At 43.0% G+C, this 16911-nt stretch overlaps 1 protein-coding gene across 1 annotated transcript in view; it reads left to right on the forward strand.

Moving 5' to 3' along the window:
• Positions 1–269: 269 nt before the first annotated feature.
• Glp2r (glucagon-like peptide 2 receptor) overlaps positions 270–16911 on the forward strand; it is a 57548-nt gene continuing 40906 nt past the window's right edge. The window contains exons 1-6 of the mRNA XM_013013102.1: positions 270–389; positions 777–784; positions 2353–2491; positions 9328–9415; positions 9720–9824; positions 15119–15240. Of these exons, the coding sequence (XP_012868556.1) occupies positions 270–389; positions 777–784; positions 2353–2491; positions 9328–9415; positions 9720–9824; positions 15119–15240 (582 nt within the window). The remainder of the gene's footprint in view (positions 390–776; positions 785–2352; positions 2492–9327; positions 9416–9719; positions 9825–15118; positions 15241–16911) is intronic.

The raw sequence follows: 16911 nt of genomic DNA on the forward strand, positions 1-16911 counted from the left end.
GCTCTAATCACATGCTAAACAGTTCCCGAGGAACCCAGATTTAATCAGAGAGCCACCTGCCTGAGCAAGGACTCAGGGTTAATCTCACTTTGTCTATGCTTTCCTGCTGGTGAAATCTGAGGAAAAGATCTATGTTTTGTGTTCCCAATAGCCTTACATGCTGTGTGTGTGTGTGTGTGTGTGTGTGTGTGTGTGTGTGTGTGTGTGTGTGTGTGTGTGTGCTTTTGATTGCCTGCTCACTAAGAGGCTTTACCATATTGTGTCGCTAGATGGCATTCATCCAACGGGGAGGGAAGTCATATTCAGAACCAACCCTTGTCCTTTCAGAAATGAACAATGTGTTTGAGAAAACATTCAAAGAGATGAGATTGAATAGCCCTACCAAGCAGGTATTTTCTTTCTCAGCATATAACTTGGAGGCTCATCTTTAAAGTCATATGCCTGGACCGGAGCTCATCACTTGGAGACATTCCTCCCTTCCCACCATTTCAGCCACTATCTGCTGTCCCAAACGAGAGGCTACCACGACTTCAGAGATCACATCGCCGTGCGAGTCCATTCTGTGGCTTTTGGCTCAGACAGAGCATTTTACTACTGAGGTTCACAATCTTGTGTGGGGATTTACAGGGTTCTGTTAAATGATGTTCATCTTTTCCTCCCACCACCTGCCATTTAGAATTTCTCTCATCAGAAAAGTGAGCCAAGATGAGCTATGATTTGACTTAAAGAAGAAAAACGAAGGCAACAAAAAAAAAGGAAGGAAGAAAGGAGGAAGAGAAGGAAGAAGGGAAAGGAGGGAGGGAAGGAAGAGGCAAGAGGGAAGATGGGGGAAGGGAATGAAAAGGAAAGAAAGGGAAGGAAATAGAAGGGAAAGGAAGAAGAAAGAAGACAAGACTGAAAGGAGTAAAGAAAATACAAAAAGAAAACGTGGGAGGAAGGAAAAAAACAAGTAGATCTTGTCTCTTGCTTACCTGATCTTTTATGACTCTTCCAGTTTGGGTCTCCAGTTTGGGAAGCTGGAAAAAGTTGTAAGAGGATGCTGGGAGCTGGCCAGGGAGAGATGGGGGGGGGGAGGGAGGGCCTAGCAGAAGGGAGCCTATAATGACAGAAGCTTACCCTGAAAAGAGACATCTTCTCAAGTAGCCGTAGTCAGGTGAGTGGTCAGAAGACCTGTCTATTCTGGCTCTACCCTTCACTGGCTGTGTGGCTTTGGACCAGCACCCTCTCTTCTCTGAACCCGGATGTTTCTCAGCTGTCAAATGGAGAATGAAGGGTGGAGGTTCATGGGAGGAAATGAGGAAATGAAATGGGACATTGGATGAAAAGATACTGCAAATGTGAACTAGGAGGAGAGGGTACTCGTATGTGGGTGAAAATCCCTGAAAAGCGTCCAGGTGGATGGGCGGTATTATTTTTGTTTTAAATACGATGTGGGATTTAGAACAAGTAGATATTCAAGAGGAGTGGAGGCGAAACATTTTTTTCTCCATACTTTGTTTTGCTACTGTGTAGACCAAACCTGAGTCATTAATTTGGGATTTTGCTTCATGTTCTGGGCCAGGAGATCTGTCTGGAGGGCTGAGTGACTCAGACTCCTGTTCTGCCAGCACCATTGGGGTCCAGAGGTGGCCAGGCCTCTGTGGATGGTCCTAGCTCATCGTTTGTTTTGGGGGGTGGGTCGGTTGTGGGGCCTGAACTCTGGGCCTGGGCACTGTCCCTCAGCTCTTCACCTCAAGGCTAGCACTCTACCACTTGAGCCACAGCTCCACTTCTGGCTTTTTCTGTTTCTGTGGTGCTGAGGAATTGAACCCAGGGCCTCATGCATGCAAGGCAAATGCTCTACCACTGAGCCACCTTCCCAGCCCCACCTAGCTCATCTTAGATGAGCTTAAGGCCTTAGGGGGCAGAAAAAAGCAACCCTTAAAGAGACATTGCCTGGGAATGGGTTCCAGCCCAACTCGTCTGCCAGATAGCTGTTCAAACCCCACTGAGTCTCACCTGAGCCCTGTGCACAAAGCAAACCACATTTTGGGTGGAAACCACTGAATGCCTGCCTTTTTCTTATGGGGAAATCCCAGGAAGCATAGCTGTGGAGAAGATCTGGGAAAAAAAATCTCCTTGCTTTTGGGAGGGGACAGCGGGGGATGAGAAAGTTGGAGACAGGGTAGGTCACTCTAGATGTGTTCCGACGCTCAAACGGTGCAGAGGACTTGTGCAAACACTTGCTCTCTGGCGCTCTGGATGAGGAGGAATGCGGGAGGAGGCCGCCTGTGGTACATCGTGGACTGCTAGAAGCATGTGCCTACACTGGTGACAGGACTCCAGGAGGATGAGGTCCCAGCCAAGCTTGGAAATGCCTGGGCTGCAGGCTCTGACCATGGGCATCAGGGATGCCCAGAGGACTGGCCATCTCTTCTCTCAAGGAAAGCAATTGTTCTGGGGCCCTGGGAGGCTCTTCCTTGCCCTGCTGCTGCTGGTTTCCATCAAACAAGTAAGAGCAGTTTTTCCTTTCTTCTATTTTTAATGTGATTAGTTGTGCATATCTGATTTACAAATGCCATTTAAGTCCCTGGGAAGGGCAATTTGAGAACTAGAAACCAGTATTAAGAAAATAGCGATTGGTTACAACTTTAGCGTCCAGAGGTAATCATATTTTTGGCCTGTTTTCCTTAGATCCTTTTCTATACGTTGGTTGGTTTACACAGCTGAAATGATAAAGCATGAAGTATTTTCTGTGCTGGCCCTGACATCATGTTATAGGCATTTTCCCATGTCTATGGGAACTCTGCATAGCATTTAAAATTGCTGCCTGGATCTGGGCACCTTTATCCTGTCTCAGGCTTGTTTATGTTTAATGAGCAGTTATCTATTCATTATTCTTCTTTTCCTTTGCCTTCCTCTATTCTTCCCTCTGTCCTTTCCTTCCCTCCCTCCCTCCCTCCCTCCCTCCCTCCCTCCCTTCCTTCCTTCCTTCTTTCCTTTCCTCCCTTTTTTCCTCCTTTCAAGTTATTATATAAATCTAGAATGTTCAATGTTAAAAAAAGATGCATAAAATTTAAGAAAGTTTAAGCATAAACCACAAATCACTTCAATTCCATCAGCTAGAGATCACCCTCATTCCTTATCTGGGGGCTTATTCTTCTTCTATACGTTTTTCTACCAGTCATTTATATACAATTAAAAACAATAAACGTATTGTAGGCTCAGATTATAATTGTTATTTAGTAATAAAACAAATTCTTTCTGATTTCATGCTTTCCGAAGCCCCATTTGGAAGGGTCTCTTGTTATCTCCATTTATAGATGGAGAAACTGAGTCCATGGATTTTTTTTCCTATATCATGATTTTTTCCCGTACATCAATAAATGGCAGAAAGTTGACAGTTTCCAGGATATGTTAATAGATTGTGTCTCTTATAGTTGGGCTTTCTAGTAGCTTACTTTTTTTTTTCTTTTTTGCCAGTACTGGTTCTTGAACTCAGGGCCTGGGTACTCTGTCTTAGCATTTTACTCAAGACTGATACTTTACACTTGAGTCATACCTTAAGTTCTGGCTTTGTCTACTGGGGCTGGCTTTGAACTGGGATTCTCAGATCATAGTTTCCTGAGTAGCTAGGATTACAGATGTCAGCCACTGGGGCCTGGCAGCTTGCTTTATTCTAATCCAAGGAAATCAGGTCTTTGTCTCTTTTCTTTCCAATGTCCCATTTTTAAAGGGGCTATAATGTGAAGGAACCCCAGTATTGCTCAGTTGAGAAAAGGAACTATTCCTAGGGAATAGTTGCTCCTTGGCTAGCGTCAGTTCCTGTTTGGCCCCAGAGATAGAGGCTTTGCCAGGGACTAGGGAGGCAGGAAACTCCACTAACTGTCTGCATCACGATTCTCTCCACTGCCTTCAAGCCCTCATGGACATTAAGAGTGAGCCCAATCAGAGGTCTGGAAGAATTCCTTCTTTGTGCCCTACTCAGGGCCTGTGCTTGTCAGGCAGACACAGCCACTTGAGCCATGCCCCAGGCCTTTTCGCTTTGTTCTTTTTTTCAGATAGGGTCTTGCGCTTTTGTCTCAAGTAGCTTCAGACTTCGATCCTCCCAATTCTACCTCCTGCATATCCGGTACTATCGGTGTACACAACCATGACTCGCTTAGTCTGAAGGCATTCTTGCCGTGATGGCAGACCAGGACATGCTCTCGTCTGTATCCACCTCAGGACTTCCATTGTTAGTATTGTGGGATCATGGTTGAGGACTTTCATCAGTGCTTCTACTTTCTGAATATTTTACCTTAAACCCAATGGATGTGTCTAGCTAATTGCTTCATTGTCATCTCTTTCTATCTGTAAACACATCCACTGCTTACCCCATACCAAGTGCTGCTATCGTACTGGACATTTGTGTTGTTACAAAATGCTTCTTGACATATCCACTTGCTTAATACTCACAACCAGCCTCTGAGAAGAACATTATTAGTTGCACCCATTTTATAGATGGGAAAGTGAGCAACAGATGAGCTGCACGATTCCCTTTCCTCATGTAGCTTGTGAGTGAGTGGAGCCATTGTGTCTACCCAGCGGGTGGAAGCCTTGTGTTCTGTCATGTCTAGCACTCTTGGGAGCTGCTGACATATGACTATTTATATATAATAAAAGCAGCATCTGCAGTGTCTCAGGCTGGCTTACGATGCTGACAAGGCTACACCTTCGTTCCTTTGCACTGGTATTTCCATAATTAATAATGTGCTGTGTGTGCTGTGCTGTGCTGTGTGTGTGTGTGTGTGTTCCCTTACCCCCTTGTCACCCTGTTTGTGAAGCTGTCTTCCCATGTGTGGCTAGGATCCCAATGACCTTCTCCTTGGTCCCTATCTCCAACCTCATCTTCTTCCTTCAGATGTTTATATTCCAAAGCTTAGTGTGGACGTCCATGAAGAAGTTTGCTCAGATATGTTTTCCCTGCCTGGAATACAGAGGACTGTGAGATGTTTGCAGGCAGGAAGTCGTCATAAAATTCACTTAATGAGAAATTCTCAGAGATAGTTTGGTTTCTAAAGACAAGCAGAGTGTGTACACCCTTTCACTCATTTGCATTATTTAGTTATGTCCTTGCATTAAAAAAGTCATAAACTCTCTCTCTCTCTCTCTCTCTCTCTGTGTGTGTGTGTGTGTGTGTGTGTGTGTGTGTGTATGTGTATACTGGTATTGGGGCTTGAACTCAGGGCCTCGTGCTCTTACTTGGCTTTTTTGCTCAAAGCTGGTACTCTACCACTTGAGCCATACCTGCACTTCAGGATTTTTGTTGGTTAATTGAAAATAAGACTTTTTTGCCTGGGCTGGTTTTGAACCTCAGTCCTCAGATCTCAACCTCTTGAGTAGCTAGTATTACAGATGTGAGCCACCAGTACCCAACTCAAAATCATAAACTCCTGAAGGCTCTTAGAGAAGTGATTTTATACATTATTGGCAGAAGTGTTGACAGAGTTTCAAGTAAAAAAATGAGTGTGGGAGAGGGGGAAGGAGGTTAGACATGATCAAAAAAACCTTTAAAAATGGTCACCTAGAGATTCCAACTCAGAGTTTCTCCTAAGAAAATAAAATGGTGAACTGAGAATCTTCATCAAACATGCTTTATCTTTGAAACCGTCTGAAAACAGTTTTGCTATTTGGTACTGGAGTATTTTATTTTATTTTTGGTCTGGGGCCTGAACTCTGGGCCTGGGTGCTGTCCCTTAGCTCTTTAGCTCAAGGCTAACGCTCTACCTCTCGAGCCACAGCACCACTTCCAGTTTTTTTTCTTTTTGCTTATGGGGTGCGGAGGAATCGAATCCAGAGCCTCGTACATGCAAGGCAAGTGCTCTACCACTGAGCCACCTTCCCAGCCCCAAGTACTGGAGTATTTTAAAACAAAGCTACATTACGTTTGTTTATTGGATAATATGTGGTCAAGAGAGGGTGTTTTATTTACTTGATATGTTTTTTGAAATGGAAATAGTTACGATACATCTTCTAAGTGAAAAATGAAAAGCCATAAAAGCAGGACTCAATGAGAAATGAAAAGGAAGAAAGTAAAATACGTGTGCAGAGAAAAGAGTCTGGATGGAAATTACTGAGTGATGAGATGAAATTCCTCTGGTCTCCCATTTAGGGGAACCTGTAATTTCTGTTTTTATCTGCAGTGAAAGACATTCATTCTGAAACAAAGGAAAAGATTTAAAGAGCATCAACAGAAAGGTTTAATTTTACCCTCTTCTTGTTACCCCCTTCTCAGACATATTCAACACAAAGGGTACTGGTGGCTAGGCAAGCAAAGGAGGGTCAAGCTGAACCTTTCCAGTTAAAGAAAATCCACCTATATATTTCCTTTCCTTGTTTCATTGGGAGCTTGACTGTGGATGAGCTTGGATATCCTTCCTATGTTTTTGATGCCTTTAGAACAAGTAGTAGAAGACAGCCTGATTTTGTCCAGCTCTCATAGGCTGGTTTTAGCTTTAGCTTGTTTTTCTGTTTTTTTTTAATCTAATATTAGTAGAATTTGAACTCTAGACCTTGCATTTGCTAGGCAAGTGTTCTACCATGTGACCCACACCCCCAATCTTTTTTGCTTTTAGCTTTTTTTTTTAATATAGGGTCTCACTTTTGCCCAGGGCTTGCCTTAGACCCAGATCATCTATACTCAGGTCCCTGAGTAGCTGGGGTTACAACCATATGCCACTGTACCTGACTATATTCTTTGAGATTAAGGTCTTGTTAACTTTTTTCCTGGGCTGGTTTCACACTGCGATCCTTCTATATCCTCCTCCTATGTACCTGGGATTTTGACCATGGTCATTTGTTATAGAAAGAGCAAGGGAGCTAGGAGAATATGACTGATTAGGACTGATTTTATCATCTCTTCATTAGGCAGAGCCCAATGAGGCCCCCTAGGGCGTAAATAACATTTTATGCAAGGAAGGGTCTGACTTGGAGGGCTTTGAGGACTCTGGAAACTTACTATTCAGTTACTACCTGCTAAATCTGTTAAAAGAAATAGCATGAGTCAGTTATGGTCCCATTGGAATATTTACTTTTTAAAAATAATATGCTAATAAATTTATTTATTACTTCTTGGGCCATAGCCAAAAGAAGGGTATTAGTAGAGATTTAAAGCTCATGACAAATGAAAAGGGACAGATACCAATTATTGTATTGTTATTGTTACTCCTTGAAGGCCAATTCATGGTTCCCTAGCTGTGTGCCAAGGTACCCCACGGCCCCACTGTGAACTCACAGAGGACTCTGAGATTTTTTTAATTTTTAGTGAGGACCGTGGTGCCTCTTGGCATTTACTAGACTCTATGCTCAAGGCAATGGTAGCTATGAAGTGAGATCATTCTCCTGCATTTGATGATAGGGTATCTTTGAAAAACTAGTTGTGATAAAAAGCAAGTACTGAACAGAACCTAACTCAATGTGGAACAGGAAATGAAGGTGGCTATATTCAGTCCAGTTCTAAAGCTTGTGAAGTTGTGCAATACCCAACAGGCACTAAGTTGTGAAGACATAAATATTTATGAACTGTTTGGACCTATTTACTTAATAAAGGCCTTTCAATATATCTTTTGGTCTAGGAGTACTTTGGAAAATTACTAAGCTTGTAAGGTCACATGCACTGAGAAAAATCTGGAAACCTCTGTGTTAATAGTGACCAAAAAATACAAGCTCTTCTGGAAAAAGCTGGTTGTTTCATTCTCTGGGGAAGGTGCAAACCAGGAACCTACAGATCTGCCATCATGGCATGTCGGGGGAGGGGAGATTGGATTTACTACTCAGGGGGCAAAAGCAGGCCACTCCACAGCTCAAAGAGAGAGGCTGTTATTTGAGGATAGGGGTTGACTATGTGTGTGTTTAATTAAATTTGAGTATCTTTATGCAAGTCATCTCTCTAGTTTTATATGCATATGTATGTGTGCATATATATGTGTGTATATATATATATATATATATATATATATATATACACACACACACACACACACACATATGCTTCTCCTATCCCTATTGTGACACTCATCTGCTTTCTTTCTTTGGGGTTATCTACCTGGTTGGTCCCAAACAGCATCTGAGTCTGTTATGTCTTGTGAAAAAAGATAAAACTTCAAAGTCAAGGGCAGAACCACAGAGATGAAGAACTCATGCGGACATTTTTACCAGCTGATTATATTTTACCTTACCATTACTGGATCCTAATTTTTTTTAACCAGTCCTGGAGCTTGAATTCAGGGCCTGGGCACTGTCCCTGAGCCTCTTCCTGTGCAAGACTAGCACTCTACTATTTACGCCGTAGCACCGCTTCTGGATTTTTTTTTTCTGAATAATTTGTTGAAGATAAGATTCTCAAAGACTTTCATTCCCAGACTGACTTTGAAACCTGATACTCAGATCTCATCCTTTTTTTTTTTTTTGGTCATAGGGCCTGAACTCTGGGTCTGGGCGCTGTCCCTCAGCTCTTCAGCTCAAGGCTAGTGCTCTACCACTTGAGCCACAGTACCTCTTACAGCTTTTCTGGTGGTTTATTGGAGAGAAGAGCTTCACAGTCTTTCCTGCCAAGGCTGGCTTTGAACCACGATCCTCAGATTTCAGCCTCCTAAGTAGTTGAGATTACAGGCCGGAGCCACTGGGGCCTGGCCTAAATTCTTTTTTAGGATTAGAAACATGCTCATCTTTGTGCCCACTCACCTCCTTCTTGCCAGTCAACTGGACAGGATGAGAGAAAGAAAGGCCCATCTTCAAAAAGAAATGATACAAGTTCACAAGGAGAAGGTTTTTAGCTCCATGGCTTGCACAGCCAAAAAGTGAGGGCTGTGTTCCCAAGATCTGTGGAATGAGATGGACAAAGGTCAGAAAGAAAAGCATCTTAGGGTCTTTCTGTACAGCAACTCAGCATCTATCTGCTCGGTGGGTTTGGCTCTATACAAACAGCGCCTGCATGATGCAGGTCTTTCTCATGCACATTATTGAGTCCTTTGTGATGATTCTTTCGGGATCCAAATAGTCTGAGGGTGTAGTTAACCAGTTGTGGGAGGGTGTGAAGGTTTAGCATAAATGTATTGGATGAAATGACTGTCTTGCTTAGAATTCTTGAAATGTAACCCTTACTTAAAGATTTTGAAACAAAAATTATATTTTGAGCCACTCTGATTAAGTTATGACTATACATTTCATAGGAAGAGGCTATAATGCTTGATAAGAAATGTACTCATTATGTACCCATGTAATTGTAACCCCTCTGCCTGATGGGCAGCTACAAGGTCAAATCTGAGTTTGCTACTACTTGAGGGGTAACTGCTCTTGTCTGCTCAGGTTCCAGGATCTCTTCTAGAGGAGACAACACGGAAGTGGGCTCAATACAAGGAGAAGTGCCTGAAAGATTTACTCAAAGAGACTTCTGGTAAGCACATACATTGGTTATCAGTTGCCCCAAGCTTGGTAGCTTACCACAGCAATCATCATTGATTGACCCTTACAATTCCCATGGGTCAGGGAATCCGGCAGGCCACAATGTTTGGGGCTAAACACAACATTTCTGTAATTCTTCCAATAATTTCTCATCCTTGAACCTTCTAAAAAGAGGGAGGTCTGTAGCAGTCTTTATGAAGGCTAGACCAACTCTCAAGGGCAGGATGGTGGGTTCTGCTTCTATCAGACAACCCGCAGCGGTGCCCATTCAATCCCCTCTTCTCTTCTCTTTTTAGGTATATTTTGTAAAGGAACGTTCGATCAATATGTGTGCTGGCCTCACTCTTCTCCTGGAAATGTCTCTGTTCCCTGCCCTTCCTACTTGCCTTGGTGGAATAAAGGTAATAAATATATTATTTTTACCAATTTCTGACAAGAAATATGTAATTTTTTTTCAAATTTCTTGAAAGACCAGCTCCTCTTGGTGAGGCTAGTGAGGAGGCAGTTAGGGAGAAGAGCACCAACTCCTCTTCCCCCACATAGATCTTCTCAGATTTCAGTATGACATCTTCCTTCTCCTTGTATCTCCCTGTAGTTCTACTTAGGGTGGTTCCATTTATACCATAGACCTCTTGAGTTGGTAGAAGACAGAGTGATAGAGTCCAGACCTGGATACCACAGAAAGTTGGTGGCAGTGAGGATTAAGAATAGTCAGTTAAGGAGAAGAGAAAGCGGGTGGGGGAGCCTGGGACAAACAGCCATGCAACTTGGGGTTTGTTAGGGCAAGGACTTTAAATTTTCCCTTGCATCAGCTTTGGGAGGAAGTGTCACTGAACTGGTGCTCTGAAGTGCCATGGGGTTTGCATAGAAAATTAATCACTTAGCTCACCTTGATCCTCTTTAAAGGAAGTGAATAATAGGAACTTGGGATAATGTTCTTCCTCCCTACCACTTGCTCCAGAAACATGACCTCTTCATCATTTTACTCTGCTAGGGGAGAGAAGCAATTACTAGGCAGAATCTGTGATCTAGGTTCAACATCTATGGATACGTATTAGGGCAGCTAAAACTATTTGGAGGAAACTTAAGTGGGTTTTGAAGCTCCAGGTAAAACAAGGTGGGAATACATTTCTGAGAAGGTAAAGGGCTAGTTAGCCTCTTGCAATTACTTTCAGCCCAATAAATAACTATATCAGTGATTGTTTGGTTTCAGAATTTTGAAGCTCTTGGTAGAGGAGAGAGTGAGAGAAAGAGGAAGATAGAGAGAGAGAGAGAGAGAGAGAGAGAGAGAGAGAGAGAGAGAGAGAGTAGGAGAGAGCCAAAGAAAGAGAGAGGGATGGGGAGAAGAAGGATTAGATATATATTATGGTATATATAATCATGCACAATATAATACTAGAATATATAAATATGAAGAAGATAGAGGGAGAAGCACGCACACACACACACACACACACACACATATTCGATGAAGATGAGTTTCTGGGAGTTGGTGACATAATATATAGAATCGTCCTATGATGTAATCCAATTAGTCTCAACTCAGAAGATGTGGAGATGTGGGATGTCTTGGAAAAGATAGGAGAAAAGGTACTAGAGAACTTACTGGAACAGAGGGATCTTTCAGGCCAACAGGCCCTATGGAAACTCCCCATGAGCCAGCTCAGTGAAGTGGAAAGAACACTCAACTTTGAGTCAGAAGCTCCAAGGTTAGGTCCAGTCCCTCTATTTTATATTTTAGCACTTGGGTTAAGTTCTTGGAGCCTCTGATCTGTAATTTCCTTGTCTGAACAGTGATGTGAATACTAGCAAATTCTTAAGGTAATTTTGAGGAATAAATGAGAGAGAGGAACAATGAGAGTTTGCCACTTAGCAGGTACTTTTTTTCCCTTCTTTTTGTCAGTTGTGGTACTTGAACTCAAGGCCTGGGCACTGTTCCTAAGCTTTTTTGCTTAAGGTTAGTGCTCTGTCACTTTGAGCCATTCCCAGTGTTCTGGTAGTTAACTAGAGATGAGTCTCACAGACTTTCCTGCCTGGGATTGGCTTTGAATTGTGATCGTCAGATCTCAACCTCCTGAGTAGCTAGGATTACAGGTGTGAGCCACCAATGACTGGCTAGCAGAGGGTTTTTTTTTTGTGTGTGTGTGTGTGGCAGTCCTAGGGCTTTAACTCTGGGCATGGGCACTGTCCCTGAGCTCCTCAGTTCAAGGCATGCATGCTACCAGTTGAGCCACAGCGCCACTTCCAGTTCTGGTGGTTAATTGGAGATAAGAGTCTCATGGACTTTTCTGCCGGGGGTTGGCTTTGAACCGTGATCCTCAGATCTAACTTCTTGAGTTGCTAGGATTACAGGTAGGAGCCACTGGTGCCTGGCTTGCAGGTGCTTTGTAAATGAGAGCTGAAGCTGGGTCCAAGATCAGTCCCAGAATCTAAAAGAGTATGTCCATTCTACCTTAGGAGTTTCTGGCATACACTAATAGAAATATGATTTGCAAAACTGGGGAAGTGATTCTTTTCCCTAAACATTTATTTTTGCATTCAAGCATTAGAATCCTCGTAGCTTTAGAAAAGTAAAACGAGACCACGGAGACAGTGGGAGGGCTTGGAGAGCAACTTCAAATGTGAAGAGATGCAGCAGATTCTTTGAGATACAATTAAAGGGATAAACATTATGATATAAGAAGGGAATGAGATGGCAAATATAGGCTGTATTGAGGTCTATGGTTGTTCAGTGAGGCTGGAGCCTGACTGTTAAGGAAGCTGTGCCACATTGATTTTGTGTATAGGAAGGTGCATAGAGTCATGGAAGAGGTTAAAACATAAGAAGACATAGGAGATCTGTAGTTAGGGAAGACATCATTGACTGCATGCGGCTGTTGGACTGAGGAATCAGGAAGGTGAGTCTAGAGATGACTGTGGTGACCAAAAGAATCAGTTGCTAGGAGTTTGGATTTGGGCAGAGTTGAGAGAATGGAGGAAAGGGAAAAATGAAGAATAATCTTGGAGGTAAAGTGGTTAGGACTCCCACCAGAAGGAGTAGAAATAGGGAGATAAGAGAAGAAAATGAGAACAGGGAAATAAACCCTTCCCATTCAGGGATAGCTTCAAATTCCAGGTGGCACCATTCAAATTCCTACCTCCTCTGGTTGGCAGCTGGGTCTGCTGATTCCTCTCCCTTCTATCTTCTTTTGCTCCTGCCTTAATGAGGGCTTCCCAGTGCCCTCTGACTTGCTTGTCCTCAGCCCCCGATCTGGCCCTTTCCAACCTCCCTCCACAAGGCCTTCTAAAATGCCAGTCAAATGGCATGCATGAGCCTCTGCTCCCTGATCAGCATCCTCTCCCATTTCCCCCTTTCCTTCCACTCCAGCAAAATGAACAACTGCCAGGCCCTTTTACCTGACCAGTTACCATTACTTTGTGCCTTTGCTTACTCTCCAGTCTAAGATGTCTCCCCCAAGGTTCTGCCTGAACATTTCTGCCCCAAAACACAACTTAAATCTTTGATTTTTAAAATAAAATTCTCCAGCTTCTCCCCTTTACCTGTGAAGTCCTCATGTAGCATTGGTAACAGCTTATGCCACTTTTTGTTTGTACTCTCCCAGTTAGACTTTGAGTCATGCCCTGTTCAGGGTAGCATGCTCAGCCTAGAGCATAGAGACTGACATGGAGAACATAAATGTCAAGTGGCATTGCTGTCATTGACTCATCTAATCAGCATTCACTAAGCATCTATTGTGTACCAGACATGGTATTTCAGTGGTTGGTGTACATTAGTAACCCAAACAGAATAAATTTCCTCTCCTTCCAGAAAGAAAGTCATTGATAATCAATAAATCCCACTTGTAAGTACTGATGTGATGTATTCTAGATAGATAGTATGGGGAGAATGGCTGGAGGGACTGGGGTGCAAAGAGTGAGTTGATTGTACATTTAGTAGCTTCAGTAATGAGGTGATGCTTAGCCATCACTTAAAGATGATGAAGGTGGGCTGGGAAGTGGCTCAGTGGTAGAGTGCTTGCCTTGCATGCATGAGGCCCTGGGTTTGATTCCTCAGCACCACATAAGCCGAAAAAGCTGGAAGTGGCGCTGTGGCTCAAGTAGTAGAGCACTAGCCTTGAGCTGAAGAGCTAAGGGACAGTTCCCAGGCTCAGAGTTCAGGCCCCATGGCCAACAACAACAACAACAAAAAGAGGATGAAGGCTTTAGCCAATATTAGTCAATAAAGGAGCTATGTTTACAAAAAAATACACCTTACTGCCAAGAACTATTTCGGGAACTGCCTGGGTTGTTTCAAGAATAGAAAGGTAGAGAGATAAGGCTGAAGCAAAAATGATCAATAGGTAGTAAGAGACAGAGAGATCTGAGAACCCAGTCTTACAAAATTTTGTGGAAGGCCATGCAAAGACTCTGATTTATCCTTAGACAAGTCTTGGGAGATTTTGAGCAGAAGGTTTTTTTTTTTTTTGCCAATCCTGAGGCTTGAGCTCAGGGCCTGGGCACTGTCCCTGAGCTTCTTTTGTTCAAGGTTAGCACTCTACCACTTGAGCCACAACACCTCTTCTGGCCTTTTCTGCTTATATGGTACTGAGGAATAGAACCCAGGGCTTTATGCATACTAGGTAAGCACTGTACCACTAAGCCACATTCCCAGCCTTGAGCAGAAGTTTGATACACACTTATATTCTGTTTAGCTCACTGGCAGCTGGGCTACCCAGAGAAGTGAGGCAAGACTTTCTGAAGAGAGATGATGGCTCCAATCAGGAAGAAAGCAGAAGGCTAGGTGTCAGATCTGGATATATTGCAAAGTGGAGATGATTAGGGAGGGCCATGTGAGACTGATAGAAGGCAAGGATGGCTTGAGCGTTTGGAGCATACTGCTTATGATGTCAAATCAATACTTTGGCAAAGGTGTTAGCTAGGCAGGTGGATGTACTATGTGTATACCAATACATTGTCTATGACATGCATGATCTAGAGTAGGAGGTTACAGCAACTTTCCAGTTCTTATTGATTCTCCAGGTGGAGGAACTTCTGAGAGGGTTTTCTGGAGTAAGCGTGACTAAGTTATGCCATTACCCAGTATGGGCAGAGTGACTTACCCATCATTGGTATATATTTTATTTTATTTAATCCTCCTTGAAAGCATAGAGGTGTGTTCCATTACTCTTCCAAATTCCTGATAAAAAAGTCAGCAGGACTGTAGGGTGGAAGTGCTGGTCTCAGAATACCAGTTTGTTAATAGGTGACACATTAGGCTTCATTTGGGTTCTATCTGCCCTATGCCCACTGTTCCCTCTTCATGGGTGCCACTTCTTGGTTATCAGGAGGAGAATCTCCATGGAGCAGGCATAGGAGCCCAGGTCAGCATCTCCCAGCTGGGCTGTACCTTGTGGGGGAGGGGATGTGGATTAGAGCATCTCTGAGTCACCCGGGTGCTGTTCTAACTCCAGAGACATCGGATAAACACATCAGACGTTAGCAGATCATGGTTTGTTACAAAATCTGGAGGCTTCCGCATTTTTCTTTCTATTCTAAATAAACAATAGGGATGTTAATGAGCCCCCAAAGGGGGAAATAAGAATCCCTTTTTCCTGGGATTTTCCACAGCTTTGCCACCAGGGTGAGGACCTTCCAGTGTGCTTAGGGAATGGGCGGTATGTTCTGACCTTTCCTCTAGAGCTTTGTTTACTTTCAGAGAGCTCAGGAAGGGCCTACAGACACTGCTTGGCACAGGGAACTTGGCAGACACTAGAGAACTCCTCAGATATTTGGCAGGATGACTCCGAATGCTCCGAGAACCACAGCTTCAAAAAAAACGTGAGTCTGCTTGGTTTGGCAATAAGGCATTTCAGGCCCCAAACCACCTTCCTGCAGGGTATGGGGTGGGGGGTGGGTCATACAAAGAGCCCTCTCCCAGCTCATCCACCACATACTCAGCCTGATGAGGTCTACAATCACATAAACCTTGACGGCAGTCACAGAACTCCTTCCACTATGAAGGTAAAGCACAACATCGCAAGAAATGCCTCCAGAATTGTCCTGGCCTTTGTGTGGTGTTTGTGCCTGAATCCTTCCTCCAAATCCTCTACCACTTGGGTTTCAGTTCAACTGTTTTCTTCAGAGAGAGCCCTTCCATGGCCATCTAATTCAGAGTGGCCCTTGGGCTTACTTTTTTTTTTTAAATCATATCCTTGATGTTGGGCTTACTTTTAATTATACCCTTGATGGAGTGCCTTTATTATACCTGTTACTCTCAGAAATTCTCAGGTGTTTGCCTGCTACCTACCTACCATCTATCTTGCTGATGGTCTGTCTATCATATCTCTTTTCTACCTATCAATTATCTACTGTCTGTCTGTCTGCCTGCCTATCTATCTATCTATCCCTCTCTCTCTCTCTCTCTCTCTATCTGTCTATCTATCATCTCAGAGAGTGTAGATCCACTAGAAACCAGGGACTGCAGTTTGACACAGCACAGGGTCTGGGGCCTGGCAGCCTGGCCGCCTGGCCATATATTTAGACTATTCACTTTCTGGCTGTATTACTTTGCCCCTCTGGGCTTTTGCTTTGTCACCCATCCCACAGGGATCTTATTTACTGTATGTAATCATTGTGAGGATTCAGGGAGACAAGAGATGTAAATTTCTTAGGAGAAATTCTGGCGTGTAGTCAGCAAGCTCTTAGCATGTAGTCAGTAGAATTATTGCCCTACTGCCAGGATCCAGGATCCAGTAAAGTAAATGCTCAGCAAATCACCGTGGCAGCTCAGAGAATGCCCAATGAATAAACAAATCTACCCTTCAGACTTGACTCCATGTGCTTTCTCCTTTCCTTCCTTCCTTTTTTCTTTCAAGGACGTGTTTGATTAATTTTTGTTACCATTTCTACACTAGTTACTTAAATACCTCTTAACATTTTAAGTGAGATGGGTACATATAAGATAGCAGTTGCTTGAAATATTTCATGTACCTTAAACAAGCAAATCTTTCTTAATTCTTAAATAATTCTAGCTTGCTGAATACATTTTCTTAAATATGTTAATCCTATTTTCAATTTAAAGTCTAAAATCAAGTGCCTGTTGATATAATTCATATTGGAACTACTACAGCAATCGATTACAGCCTTGGATGTACCATATTCTAATTAATGTCAGACAGTGCAAGTAATTTATCACTCTCTATTTGAGGGGTGAAGAGAAGGTTATGTTGACGCCAGGTTTAATGGCAAAATCTGAGCAGTGTGCTTACAGATGTTCTTTATAAAGTTCCTTTAAAATTGCTAATGTTTGAAATTTTTATAATACTAAGGTAAGGCACAATCCTATATCTGAAGAAATGTAATGATTTGGTTAAACTTTGCCTGGTTGAGACAAAAATGGAAACTTTTATACAAAATAACAGTAGCAAATTGACACAAGAAAGTAGGGGTTTCTGTCTCAGGTGACATGGTTACCATGAGACCCAAAGGTCGTTATGTCTGGTTATCACC

Source organism: Dipodomys ordii, unplaced genomic scaffold (assembly GCF_000151885.1).
Source record: "Dipodomys ordii isolate 6190 unplaced genomic scaffold, Dord_2.0 Scaffold19, whole genome shotgun sequence".
In the NCBI taxonomy this organism is placed as follows: domain Eukaryota; kingdom Metazoa; phylum Chordata; class Mammalia; order Rodentia; family Heteromyidae; genus Dipodomys; species Dipodomys ordii.